Here is a 14,106-nt window from a genome sequence, read left to right as displayed (position 1 = left end):
GACCGGTTCTCCGGTTTGCTGTAACTCTCCATTATATGCCACCGATGCACATAATTCATAGGCGAAAATAAGACAACAGACACTTTCAAAATGGCCGCCGTTGTCTCCGAAAACCCCCCCGAAATTTTTTTCTGGGTACGGCCCTGCACCGCTGCCTGTGACTATGTGCAAGTCCATGCATAGAAACAGCTCTCCTGTGGCCAAGAGGTAGCTACAAGCGAGTCCCAGTTAAGCATCTGTGTGCAACAACCGTACGGCTGTTTTCAAAGGGTGTTGGAATCTGCAGTAGTCAATCGTTACATGTAATGGTTTAGACAAGTGTTCTAAAAGCGATTCAAGGGAAAACTCTTTGGAACATCCTTACCAAAAATGTGTTGTGGAGAGGCCCCCATTCCAACGCATATTTAACTTCTATTCACATGTTTTCCTGAACAGGAACAAAGGGTCAATGTTAAACGACAAAAAACATGTACAAAGAGACGAATGCTAATTGCGTTGAATTATAACAGTGATTTACAACTGGCCATTCAAAAGTAACTATTTCATTTAACTCTTTCAGGCACGGTGGTTATCCCCACTGACCACCTTTTCAACATTTTTTCCCCTTGCAGCACGGTGGTCTAGCTCAATAACCACCAACGGCGCTCTTGTTCGAGCTTCCTCCTCATAACTCTAGATGGCGCTAGCTTCCCTTGCGCTGTCTTCCATTCAGAAATAAAACTTCCATTTCGTGCAACACATGCCATGGCACCTCCAACCTTTCATCCGAAAGCTTTCTACAAGCATAGCGGTAAGAATTTGCTCTACCTCCTTTTTTCTGGGTGAGACAGTGAATAAGTGTAACGTGCACGTGGTTCAAAGAAGTAACTGGTTCGTTTTATAAAAACGCGATGCTGCCCGTTTCAATGTGGTGGTTACCACCAGTAACCACCATGCATCAATGGAGGTGGCATTCGCATTTTGATGTGTGATAAGGGGATCCTGTTCAAGGAACGTGAACGTCCGTTTCAGATGGTTGCGAAGAAATCCCCACAGACACTGACAGCCTTATTGGCGGGGACAACACGAGTGACAGCGACAGCGATTGGGAACCACCTTGCCCGCCTAATGGAAGCGCTCGGGACACCTCCCCCACATCGCCAAGGAATTGCCACGTGATTAGCGATTCCACCGACTCGGAAACAGACGATGATACTCCCGTTGCCCCAGCAAAGGTTCCTTTGTGGAGTCCGAGCTATAGGGTGCACCCACCACTAGAATTCCTGGCTGACACTCGGCTTCAAAGCCATATCCTCGATTTAGAAGAAAAAGATCCATTTTCTATTTTCAGTCTTTTATGGACCCCTTCCTTGATGAAAGAAGTGGTTTTTCAGACGAACCTGTATGCCCAGCAGGCTGGAAAACCATACACTCCTACGACAGAGCAAGATATGCGATCTTTCTTGGGTCTGAACCTCCTCATGGGTATAAAACGGAGTCCAAGCTACCGGGATTATTGGTCCAGCGCGCCGGACCTGCATGACCCATTCATATCGAAGATCATGACAGTGAACAGATTTGGTTGGCTGCTGTCTCATCTGCATCTAAATGACAATGTGCTACAGCCACCAAGAGCCCACCCTGATTTTGACCGGCTTTATAAAGTGAGGCCACTTTTATCGGAACTTTCACGAAGCTTTGCAACAAACTACCTACCAAAGGAGTACCTCGCAATGGACGAGTCAATGATCAAGTTCAAAGGCAGGAGTTCCCTAAAGCAGTACATGCCAAAAAAGCCCATGAAACGTGGATACAAGGTATGGATGTTGTGCGCCAGCACCGGCTACAACCTGAAGTTTGAAATCTACTCTGGAAGGTCCGAAAGCGGAGTGCAAAAAGAGTTGGGTGCACAGGTTGTCAAGAAATTGTGTCAAGACATATCTGGGAGGCATCACCGTGTGTTCTTTGATAATTATTTTACGAGCTATGGTCTCCTGAAGGACTTGAGGGAACAGGGAATATATGCGTGCGGAACAGTGAACCACAACCGGAAGCATCTGCCCAAGTTGCAAGCCGACAAAGAAATGGAAAGAGGGAACACTGATTGGTCAGTCAGTGATGAGAGTGTTTGTTGCATGAAGTGGAAGGACAAGAGAACTGTCCACCTTTTGTCGAACTTCCACGGCCCCACGCAGGGGGCTGAAGTCGACTGGAAAAACAAGGATGGGACCGTCACCAAGGTACCATGCCCTGCTGCTCTCCATGACTATAACAAAAACATGAACTTTGTAGACAAGTTTGACCAAATGAAAGGGCAGTACGAAATCGATCGGAAATAAAAAAAATGGTGGCACAGGATATTTTTTCACTTCCTGGACTGCTGCGTGGTGAACGCATACATAATCTTCAGGGAGATTGAAGAAGCTGAGCGGATGACAATGAAGGATTTTCGCCGCAGTGTGATCTCATCATTGACTGCTGAAGCACAAGTAGCCTCCAAAGCCAAGAGGAGGTCCTCTACCGATGCAGCTGTGCAACTGAAAAAGTCAAAGCCCCGCGTTGACACGAACGTCCGCCTGACTGAGAGCAAGCACCAACCAAAAAGATGTACACCCCGCACGTGTGCAAGGTGCAGCACCAAAACGAAGCCGTCCAGAACAACGTGGATGTGCGAAACGTGATGTTCCACTCTGCCTGAGGAAAGAAAAAAACTGTTTTTCTGACTTCCATAAAAAATAAGTGCCACCCCATTCAGCATGATGGTCACCAGGAATGACCACCTCATATGCAGTCACTGCGCGGTAATACATTTTTTTAGTTTGGGAAAATAGTGTTCTTAGCACCGTACTTGACTATTTATACAATAAAATCAGGTTTCTATTTTCAACAAAACTTCTGTGCCTGAAAGAGTTAAAAAATAGAGGGGCCTTATCAGTAAGTACACACTGGTCCACATGCCTTATACACGCTGAGGAATGTTGGAGCAGACAGGAATACACGAAGCAAAAACGCCGAGGAGCGCACGTCAACCGACTACGAATCGCCCGTCAGACCAGCCTGTAGTCGATCACTGTTGCTAAATACGCATCGGAGCAGATACGTATTGAACACATCCCGAGTACACGCTGAAGCACATATTTAAAACACACAAATAGGCACACACCGCGACACGTTAGGTCACGGACAGGAACACACGAAGCCGTAAAGGGACCCGTGACGACCCACTACATACCACTACGGATTGACGGTCAGATGAACCCCCGCTTTCATGAAAGCCCCCTACTGTAGCCGTCCGCTGTAGTCGCACAAGTTGTAGCGTTAGATTAGCTGGCTATCATTCCAAATAGCAGCGCGAACGGGAGACTGCTTGCTCTTGTAAGCGTAGCTTGCCGGGAACGTCAGCAAAACTGATCAAGCGGTCTGAAGTCATGATCAAAAACTTTGACGGTGATGACGGCCAATAGTACTGGCGTTTCGTTAAAAGCAATGCACACTTCCTGCTCGTAACTTCAAATTATGAAACACCCGAATAAAGAGAGCAACAGGCTCCACGACCGCCATCCCGCTGAGCCTTCGACCGCCACTCCGACTCGTCCTACGAGCGGAAACGGAAGTGGCCTCACAGTGTTGCCGGGATTTCGAGACTACAGACTCAACAACGTTGTTTACGTTTAGCGAAAAAGATGTGGAAAAAAATGGCGGTGGAAGAGGATCTGGGAAAGGGTAACAAGCAGTTGGCGCCACCCTAAAGCTGAGCGGAAACATGTAGGCATCCTAAGTATACTATGTGGGAAATTGCCAGCAGACAAATACTGCCCAGTCTTGAAGGACAATTATTAGCTTTTTCTTCTAGGTATCGTTTCCTACTACAGAATTGTCACTGCACCAGTCTTTCAATCTGGAGGCCCCTTTTAGCACCAGTAGCTAGCAAATCTCACTTCTCACCGCATGTTCCAATTCTTTTGCAATATTCTCTTCTGTCAGTTACGCCATTCTGCTCTATGTGTTCATGTGAATAAAAAAAGGTGTTTATTGCTGTTTGCATTTGTAAGATCCTGCATGCTTTTTGCAAGAACCATCCTTCTTGCCAAAAATTGAGGGTGAATAAGAAGTTACGCAAGGTGGAAGCATGCCCAAAAAAAAGCATGCCAACAAATATGTAGAATGCGAAACAGCGGTGGTTTACGAGATACCAACGTCATGCGGGAGAACGTATATAGGGCAGACAGGGAGGTGTGTAAACGAGAGCGCCAGGGAGCATGACCTTTCTGTTGGGCGGTCAACCTCGGGAAACTTGGCCGTTCATTGTGATCGGTGCCCATGTTCTCCTGCACTCGATGAAACGCAGATTTGGGACAATATAAAACAACAACAGAAAGAGAAATCTTTGAGGCTTTTAAAATCAGGGTGAAGGGCGATGCTGTGTCAGTACTTCCTCAGTCCTTTTATCAGATAAAGAATTTCAATTCCTTTTACGAGAAGTTTGATAATAAGCAAATGGTTGCTTGAGTGTGTATATATGTTTGTTTTTCCGAATAAAAATTCAGTTGAAAGTAGCACATTGTTTCGTCTATTCCTTCTGTTGCCCTTGTTTTCTGGCGCTTTTCGAATCTAAGATGTATCAACTTGCCCTACTCCAGATTCTTCCAAAAATTAAACTGCGCATATTTACAAGGGCGGCACGTATAACAACGATTTTGTCAATCGTTGCCATGCCCCTGTCCCCCTTTTTTTTAGAAGTGAGGCAGGAATGATGCGCTGTAGGAGGTGGAACTTCTTTAGCTGACCAATGGTTCTCTCGACTTGTATCCGAACACTGGAAATCCTTCAGAACGCTTCAACTTCTTGGCGTGTTAGCTGAGTCTTCCCTCGTGTATAGGCCAAGACTATCAGGCAAGCTCTACAAATAGCTAGAAGTTCTTCAATGGGAAATCCCCTATCGGCCATCACGAGGTGTTGCTCTGAATTAAGTCTAAAAACCCAGTGTCTTGTGAGCTCCAGATCGCTCACCTTCCCACCCCAGCATTTAGAAATGAAACAGATCCCTCCACTTGGACAAAAGGCGACTAAGAACTTTACCATGTTATGTTTGTAGGACGAGAACGTTTGCATCCTCGCCTTAAAGGTGCACGGTCGCTCTATGAAGATTTCCGACCAAACAATGATGCACGGAAGGTTCCGTAGCATTGGTACCTTGCACAGCTTTGGGAGCCGCTGTTGAACTCTGTCCGCTTTAGGCCAGAGAACGCATGGAGACAGCTCAACACTGAGGATGTTAATCCAGGCATGGAAGACTTTTGATACAGTTCCAGGAGAAATTCCAAACCTGGACAAGAGGTCCTTGTTGAGGAGGCCGAGGCGGAGCTTCATCAAAACCATCAGGAGTTGGCTCCAGTGTGGTATCCTGGCACTGAAGTTTGGAGTGTAGAGTGCCAGAATGTAATGGAGCAGAGCCCAGAACATTCCGCTACTTGGTAATCCTGTAAAGAACTCCACCTCCGAGTCATTCTTGAGGTCGACGTTACCATACACAGTTTTTGTTTCTTCTTTGAAAGCTTTATTTTCCATTTGCAGCCTCCTATTTTATTTTCTTCTAGAAGAGTGTCAATGTCAGCGCTAGACAAATCTGTTTCGGACGACACACCTGTTATCTCTAACTCATCCATTGGTGCATCGGGTGCACCGGCCGCGTCGGGCGCGTCGGCCACTTCAGGTTGCATCCGTGAAACGCACGATGATACCGCCGCAGTGCAGCAGGGCTCCGCCGCGATGAAGAAGCCCGATGAGCAAAGACGTGTGGCACCCAGTCTGGGTGATAGGGATCGTCAGATGGTGATCCTAGAGAAAGTTGAAACAAATCGAAACTTATGGCTGCGCTGCTCGCAAAGGCATGAGGACGTGGCAGCTTTACAAAATAAAGCAGTATTCTTCTCTACAAGTATACATAGCACTCATACTTACAAGTCATGAAATGTTTGGATTTGGATTGGGTTTTTTATGGCGCAAAGGCTGCTAAAGCCAAAGAGCGCCAAAGAAGTAACTATTGCATTGAGGGTAAGCGAGAAGAAAGGACTCTAGTGGGACTTTACAAAAGTGTGATATTCCATGTAGGGGATCCTTTTCATATCTACCTCTCTGCTGACGCATGTGCGGGCAACACAGTCGGCTGCCTCATTGCCTGGGATATCAACATGGCTGGGAATCCAACGAAAGACGATGGTGCAATGTTTTCTGGCTGCCACAATAGTTTTCTTCTGAACTTCAACAACAAGGGCATTCCTTGTAGGCAGCAGTGAAGAGATGGCTCGCAAGGCACTAAAAGGGTCAGTGAAAACCACTGCCAGGGGGTATCCTGTGATGGGCTATGTGTTCCGTAGCCAACAGGAGGCCATACAGCTAAGCTGTGAGAATGGTAGCAGCAGTATATATCCGTCTTACAACTTCCACTGAAGAGCCAATGACAGAGCAACCAACAAAGGTCTCAGATTTTGTTCCAACTGTATAGAACTTTGTATAATCGTCATACAATTGAGCAAGTTCATGAAATTCTTGCAGAAGCACAGAACTTTGAGTGCTTTTCTTGTTATACTGTGCAAGAGACAGGTTGCAGTGTATGTCAGGGTGCTCCCAAGGTGCCAAGGTGCCAGGGGATTCGACTACCTGGGATGCCACATCTAATCCGACAGACTCGGCCAAGGTCTTCAATCGCATACTGAATTCGTGAAATGATTGCTGCAGATCCTGGTATCGTTATTGGGCACAAACCCAATGCGTTTAACAGCGACGGCCCAAGCTTGGCGGCGTTCCTCGTTCCTCCGAAATCTAAATAACTTAACTTTTGACAGTCTAGAGTATCCAGAGTATCTACAATAAAACTGGAACGAAAAGTCATCTACTCTAAGAGCAACAGTGTTCAGGAACGGACAACCAAGACAGACAGTGGAAAAGAAAAGAGGTTGATCTCTTATTGCACCCCTCAAGACTGACCACCAACAACAAACGTACGAAAAGAAAAGTAATACTGACGAAAACGACTAAATATTTAGTGTCTGTTTCAAGACATAACCTCATTCCTTCCAATCTCAAAAAAAAAAAAAAAAAAAAGATTAATAGCAACACATGATAAGAATACAGGATGCAAACATGAAGTTTTATAAGTGTGATCCTTCTCCTTTGGGGGAAAATGTAAATATGTAAATAGGTAAATACTAGGGTATGTATAGCTATAATAATAATCTCTTGCTGTAAAATATAATCATTAAGAAAATCAAAAACAACGAAAAATTACAATGCTCTCTGCTCCCTCCTCCCCCCCCCCCCTCAAAAAATAATTAAGGCGACAGACAAATAAGAAATAAAATGAAAACATACATGAGAACGCCAAGATACGTAGAAATACATAACTAATTTTAAAATAAAATCATTAAAAGAGAATAAAATTTTAACATTGTTTCCAATCCATTTTCTTATATATTCCAGTACGAAAATTTTAAATAAGACAACTTCCTCGTCGTCAAGAACACAGAAGACAAGAGGCAGGACCAAGCGGAACAACAATAACTTAATACCAAAGGAAAAAAAACGAAACACAAATACTCACAATTGCTCGCAAGATTCTCCAAGTTCGTTCCAATGCCAATGTTCAGCTGTCTCCCTGTTTTTCTTTTTAATTGGCTTTAAGGACTAAAGAAACTTTTGGTCAATTAAGGCCCTCATTTTTTATATTATATTGGATCAAACCTGTCATACCGTCAGGTGGTGCAGGTCGAGAGGAACAGTTTATTTCTTTTTTTATCTCTCACTTAGAAATTGAGTAATTGAATTGAGTCTGTTGATCCCGGCCTGCATTGTGCAGCCAACTGCACAACAGTGTGATATCTTCGCTGCGACCTCATGTTCAGAAGACTGAACGGTAATGTAATAAATTGCTGAAACACACGGAGCTGCTCACAAGAGCTCCCTTCCATAGTTGCCCGAGTCAGGCAATCGACACACTCACGTCCAGCGGCGTCATTTTGCGGAAATATACAGAAACAAAATTGTGAAGCCGACTGTCAAACTCTGCGGCATCTGCGTAAACGGTAAACACCCAGAAAACGCAAAACATGTGGCCAGAATAACCGAACGAAAACAACCTCTTGAGGGCGTTGCCATTGAAAAACATGTAAACAAAACCTGAACCGGAAAAGATTTTTGCCCAATGTCATGGCGACCGGAAGTGCCCGGAATGCCATGTATAAGTGGTTCCGCGCTATAACCAAAACGTCCATTTTTCAGGCCAAAATACATGCCATGAGATAACTTACCTTTGTAAAACTATGTTTTATGTTAGATTAAAAATAAACCTTAGTCTGAGGGAAGTCTTTATTTCACCAGACTAGTACACTTCTCTCATGTGTCACACATTTTGAAAGAAATGAGCGACTTCTGCCTGGCGCAGCCTCTTAACGGCGTTGCGGACGGACGTTGCAAGCGTTCAGGATTGCTAACCCTGATCACGTTCCTCCAGTGATGAAAACGCGTGAAAATTTGAATTCTTGAATGCGCGCCAAAAAAGAAATTCGGGAGATGTTCGAAACCACAAATGCTTAGAAAGCACCACTGTAGTCGAAGTAAACAAACACGACGACACGGACGTTTCTGCTGTCTTGAGAGTGCCGCCACGACATCGCCACACAAGTGGGTGGATCTTCCCTTCTAGTACGTGCTTGGTTATCATAGCGACACACAACGAAAATTCAGTCAAGGATAGCGCTTTTATGCAGAACGATGAGCTTCCACCACGCCGTCCACGTCGACGATCACCACCGACGCCATGTTGGCAGATAGAAACCGGCCCGCAACCGGCATGCAACGCGCGCGACCAGTTCTCCTTGACCTGAGGAGAACTGGTCTGTCGTTGCGGTTGTTTCCAACCAGCGCCTCCTTCCATTGCAGTGGGTGAAAGTTGGGCTCGCTCCTACTCGGCTTTGGCAGGGCGAGCTCGGTTGGAGGAGCCAAGGAGAGCACACCCACAATCCAGAGCTCCAACAAACCAAATCACCACGGGCACAAAAACCCCAGGAAAAATCCAGTCTTTATTAATTCCAACGGTAAAGAACTAGGATTACAGCCTACTGAAGCACACTGGCAGCTACTTCACCTTTACGAAGCGGTAGCTGACAGTCCCGACAAACGCGGCAAAAACCGCGACAAAGAAAATGAGACCAGGAGAATCACCCGTGGCGGGCCGCACTTGGCAGAAATGGGGAGGAGGAGCTGGGAAGGGCACCACCCGGCCGCCACCCGAGGACCCATCGCTAAGTCGGATTGAACCACCGCAGCAGGCAGCCCTGGTCCGGCAAACAACAGGCCACGGATTCACCGAACTCCCATCTCCAGAGGCCAAGAGAGCTCGGCCCGGAACCTCGGTGGGAAACTCGAAGAACCCCACAGACCAAAGCTCCCCACGAGCCAATCAGCAGCAGTACAGTCCAAGTTTGAGACCTCTCACCATGCTCGCCTGTCTTCTCATGAGAAGACAGCCTGACGAACAGGAGCAACAGCCACCAGAACGGGAGAAAGAGGACCCTCCGGAGGTAATCAGCATGGATCTAGACCCGGAGATACGCAAAGACGACTTGTCCGAGGAGCAGCCCCGAGTCAGTGAATGTGTAGGGGGGGACTGTTCACTCGCAATGGAGGAAAAAAACAACGTCCCGGTTCCCGACGAGGAGCCTCCGCGAGAAAACCAGCCATCCATTCTTCGCGAATCGCCAGCGGCACCGGCGGAGCCCCTGGACCGGGAAGGCCCCTGGATAACCCAGGGGAAAAAGAAAAACCAAGGACCGACCCCACAACAAAAAGAGGCACTTGAGGAGCACCGTGCTCGTCTACCCCCTTCCAGGATCAGGCAATTTCAAATTAAAAACAAACTCCTGATCGCGAGAGCCCTGTCACTCGCCACCGACGGACAGGCAAGGGCGGTGCGCGTAAATACAAGGAAAAACGTCACGGCAGTTGACATTCAAGACACCACAACAATTGAGAAGCTCCTGCGGACAACAGTTATGCATAACATCAAAGTTCGGACTCAACTGCATGTCCCACAGCGGGGAACCCAAGGAGTGGTCCGCCCTCGCTTCCCGGCCAGAACTCACATCCAGGGGTGCCTAGAGGCGGCGGCACCCATAACAGAGACTCGGGTGTTTGACAAAGGTAGAAAGATGCAACTCCGCTTTGACGGTCCACGACCCCGGCACGTGAAACTCTGGGGCATGCGACTCCCGGTCCTGGAGCCGAGGGCAAGGCCGACTCAGTGCGAAGGCTGTGGAAGGTTGGGCCACCTTCGAGCAGCGTGCACCGATCAGCGGGCCTGCACTACCCGCAAAGGAAAGCATGAAAAGGGTAAATGCCCAACGAAACAAAACCCGACCAGTCCCAACTGCGGAAGCCCCCACGACGCTTTCGATCGACGCTGCCCGGCGTACAAACATGCAAGGGCGACAGCGGAGATTACGGCACGGAACGGAGGCGACTGGAGTGCAGCTTCCGGAAAGGCAAGTGGACAGGAACCACGAGCCAGCGTTTGGAGCAGGGGACCACTGCTGAGTCGCCGAGGCAGGATGGACGACTACGGCTCGCGGAGTGGCCGACGCGGCGGGAGGAGAGACACCGGCAAAGGCCCCAGCGCGGGTGGAGATCTGCACGAGCCGACAGCCGGGAGAGGACTGCGAGACCATGCCCTCTCCGCAGCTGCCGGGACTACCGCAGCGACCGCCGAGACAGCGGAGCAGAACTCGCTGAAACCGGCCATCGACCCCAGCGTCGGCGTTTCCCTCTCCCCTGGGGCCGGAGAGGCAGACACGATGCGGCGTTCAACAACACCCTCCCCCCAAGGCCGGACGGCGAGCGCAAGGCCGGAGAAGCGGAGGCAAAGCAACAGCAGCAATGTCAACAAACGAGGGGATGCCCCGGGAGAGGAGTGCCGACGCAGCGACGGTAGGAGAGAGGGACGCCGTTACCGGGGTGACCGAGACGACAACAAGGAAAATCCCCTGAATGGAGAGATGCCGACCCAAGGGGGCAGGGGCCACGACGAGCGACAAGAGAAGCTGCGTGTGCTCGTGATACAACTAGCACGCATCGTCGACGCGTTGGTCCCACTGCTCGAGGAGGAAATGGGGCAGGCTGTAAGGGAATCTGCCCAAATAATTTGCCGCCTGGTAGCAGACTAAACCAAGCCCAAAATTCAGCATCAAACCACTCACTCCAATAATGCCTACACCAATTCGAACAAGTCACGCAAATCAACCCCTCCTACCTAGCATACTCCAATGGAACATTAACGGATTTCAAGCACATGTCCAAGAACTAAAACTCCTCAACGAGGAACCCGAAAAAAGCCTTAATTATCAAATTATAGCAATTCAAGAACCACAGGCCCCTTCCCACAAAATTCACCTGTCAGGATATGTGCTTTACACAAGTCGAGCTGCGCGACCAAGAGCCCGTCCACGCGCGGCCCTACTCATCAAGCAGGAACTACCACAAAACCGGTTACAATTGGATGATCTTTGTGGAGTGCAGGCCGAGTACGCAGCGGCATCGGTAACCGTCCAGGGACGCCCCATCGTGGTGGTGTCCTCCTACGTCGCCCCACAAGTCACCGGTGTGCGGTGGGACCCACAAGAGGTACAAGAAATTCGTAGGCGCATTCCCACAGACAGCCAAGGCATTATCAGTGGAGACTTTAATGCGCACAGTGAATCGTGGGGCAACGGCACGACGACGCAGCGAGGAAGGGCCCTACAGGCGGTTCTGGATGACCTCGACCTTGTAAACATTACCCAAGGGGAACCAACCTACGTGGGAGCCTGCTCAAAGGACAGTGTCATCAACCTCACGCTTGTGACAGGGGGCCTGAGAGTTGCTGCAACACCGGCGCCGGACAGTGGAGGCAGCGATCACCAGCCCATCATTATTGGAAAACCGGGCCGCTCTCCCCCAAAAGAAGTGCTCCGGCCGTCACCAACTGGGAGAAATATCAGGCGCGACTAAAGGGGGTGGCCGCCTCGGGACAACCCCACACATCTGAGCGGATCACAGAGGCTCTAAAAGCATCCACTCAAACAATCACGGTGCCCTGTTACCGGCCGAACCCTGATCTCAAGTGGACAAAGCTCGGGGCGCAGAGAAGACAGGCGCAAAGAAAGTCCTGGCGCACAAACTCCTCACAAGACATCTTAGAGTACAAGCACCTCGACGCGAAGTTCAGACGCCATGGTAAACAACCAGCCAGGAGGCAGTGGCGGCTCCTCTGCGCTTCCTTCAGTGGCCCAAGGGGCACTGGGAGGGCATGGAGGATGGCCAGGGCCCTTGCAAGAACGACCGCCCCAACACAACCTGTGCTGTGCATGGCGGCAAAGTTGCGACTCAGCGAGAAGATGGCCGAGCTCCTTGCCAACGTGTTCCTGACCATCCCTGCCCGCCCTGCGCTGGGACCCAGGCCTCCAAGCTGGTCACCAATCAGATACGGCCACGCCCCCCCCCCCCCCCCCCCCCCCCCCAATGAGGTTCTCCAACGAAAAGTTCACAATCAGGGAGCTCAAACATCCGATCAATGCGACGACTAGACGCCGCACGGCGCCGGGACCGGACGGAGTGACTTCGCAAGCCATCAGAAACCTAGACGCCGAATTCCTGTCCTCTCTCCTCAAGATCTACAACGAGGTCAGGAGCACTGCGGACATATCCAGCGACTGGAAGGAGGCCACTAACATCCCACTCCTGAAGCCAGGAAAATCGGTCGTGGATCCGGAGTCGTACTGGCCAATCTCTCTGGCGTCTTGCCTGGGCAAGACGCTGGAGAGAATGGTAAACAAACGGCTACTCTACCATCTCAAAGAAACCCATGCACTGCCCGACTGTTTTTCGGGCTTCAGGCCGGGAAGGTGCACCGCAGACGCCATCGGCGAGTCGTTCGCTGGAGGAGGAAAAAGAGAACGGCGAGTCCGCTGTAGTCGTCCTACTTGATATCAAGCAAGCTTTCGATGTGATCCCACACGCTACCATCATAAAGGCCCTGCGGCGTCTGGGAGTTATTGGTCGCCCACTCAACTACATCAAGGCCTTTCTCACCGGTCGAACGTTGTGAGTGAAAGTGGAGAACCATCACAGCCAACCAAGAACAACAACAAGAGGTGTCCCTCAAGGCAGTGTGGTGAGTCCCCTACTGTTCTGCGTGGCTATCTCCTCGCTTCCCCAGGCCATACAGAGCGACGAGTTCTCCGAGCACGAGGTTCACATGGCCATGTATGCGGATGACGTGGCGCTCTGGACGGTGGCAACCTCGTACAAGCGGAAGGCCGTTGAAGAACTACAGCGAGCCTTCATTAACATTGTCTACCACCTCAAACAATTGGGACTAGAGGTGTCCGCGGAAAAGACAAAGTACCTGAAGTACGCGGAAAAGACAAGGCACTTCCAACCCAAACTATTCGTCAACAACGTGAAAGTACAAAGACAAAACAGCATGACTTACCTCGGGATGCAACTAGACTCTCGGCTGTCCTTTGGCCCGGCGGAGACTCAGGCGGTGAGGGGAATGCGGCAGCACACAAACATCCTAAGGAAGCTCCGAGGTAACGCGTGGGGCACATCACAGGCCATGATGCTACAGCTCTATAATGGTCTGGTGCTGTCGCGCCCCCTCTACGCACTGCCACTAGCTTCACTGCTGCCAAGACACTTGGACATGCTCGAACGAGCACAGCGGGTGGCACTTTGAGTCTGCCTCGGACTCCCAAAGGGGGCACCAGGAAAAATCTGGAGGTAAACTAGCAGAACCAATTGAAAGGTCGATGGAAGTTAATGACAAAGATGATGGACTAAAATAGGTTGGCTGGCCCATATTAAAAAGACAAAGACTTTGTGTGGTTAAAAGTGACTCAACAATTTTTCCTCTGACATCCTGACATGTGCTCCCCCATAAAGGGTTGTGACAATTAAAATCGCCCATCAAAAGGAAAGGCTCAGGAAGCTGGTCTAACAGCGAGTTAAAATCTGAACATTTCAAAGTAAAGGAAGGTGGCAGATATAAAGAGCATACTGTAAGAGCCTTATGGTGCAAGAACCGAACAGCCACTG

At 49.4% G+C, this 14,106-nt stretch overlaps 1 protein-coding gene and 1 pseudogene across 1 annotated transcript; one reads left to right on the top strand and one right to left on the bottom strand.

Annotated features, from left to right (window-relative positions):
* Window positions 1–1,712: 1,712 nt before the first annotated feature.
* On the top strand, window positions 1,713–2,718 carry LOC115310492 (annotated as a pseudogene).
* Window positions 2,719–4,806: 2,088 nt separating this feature from the next.
* LOC120842393 lies at window positions 4,807–5,547 on the bottom strand. Its single transcript, XM_040213487.1, has one exon. The coding sequence runs from the start codon at window positions 5,545–5,547 to the stop codon at window positions 4,807–4,809; it is 741 nt and encodes a 246-aa protein (XP_040069421.1).
* Window positions 5,548–14,106: the final 8,559 nt, after the last annotated feature.

The sequence above is a fragment of the Ixodes scapularis genome, unplaced genomic scaffold (assembly GCF_016920785.2).
Source record: "Ixodes scapularis isolate PalLabHiFi unplaced genomic scaffold, ASM1692078v2 PGA_scaffold12__126_contigs__length_90152505, whole genome shotgun sequence".
Taxonomy (NCBI): domain Eukaryota; kingdom Metazoa; phylum Arthropoda; class Arachnida; order Ixodida; family Ixodidae; genus Ixodes; species Ixodes scapularis.
Note: the sequence above shows the minus strand (reverse complement) of the source record. Positions and strands in the feature narration are given on the sequence as shown.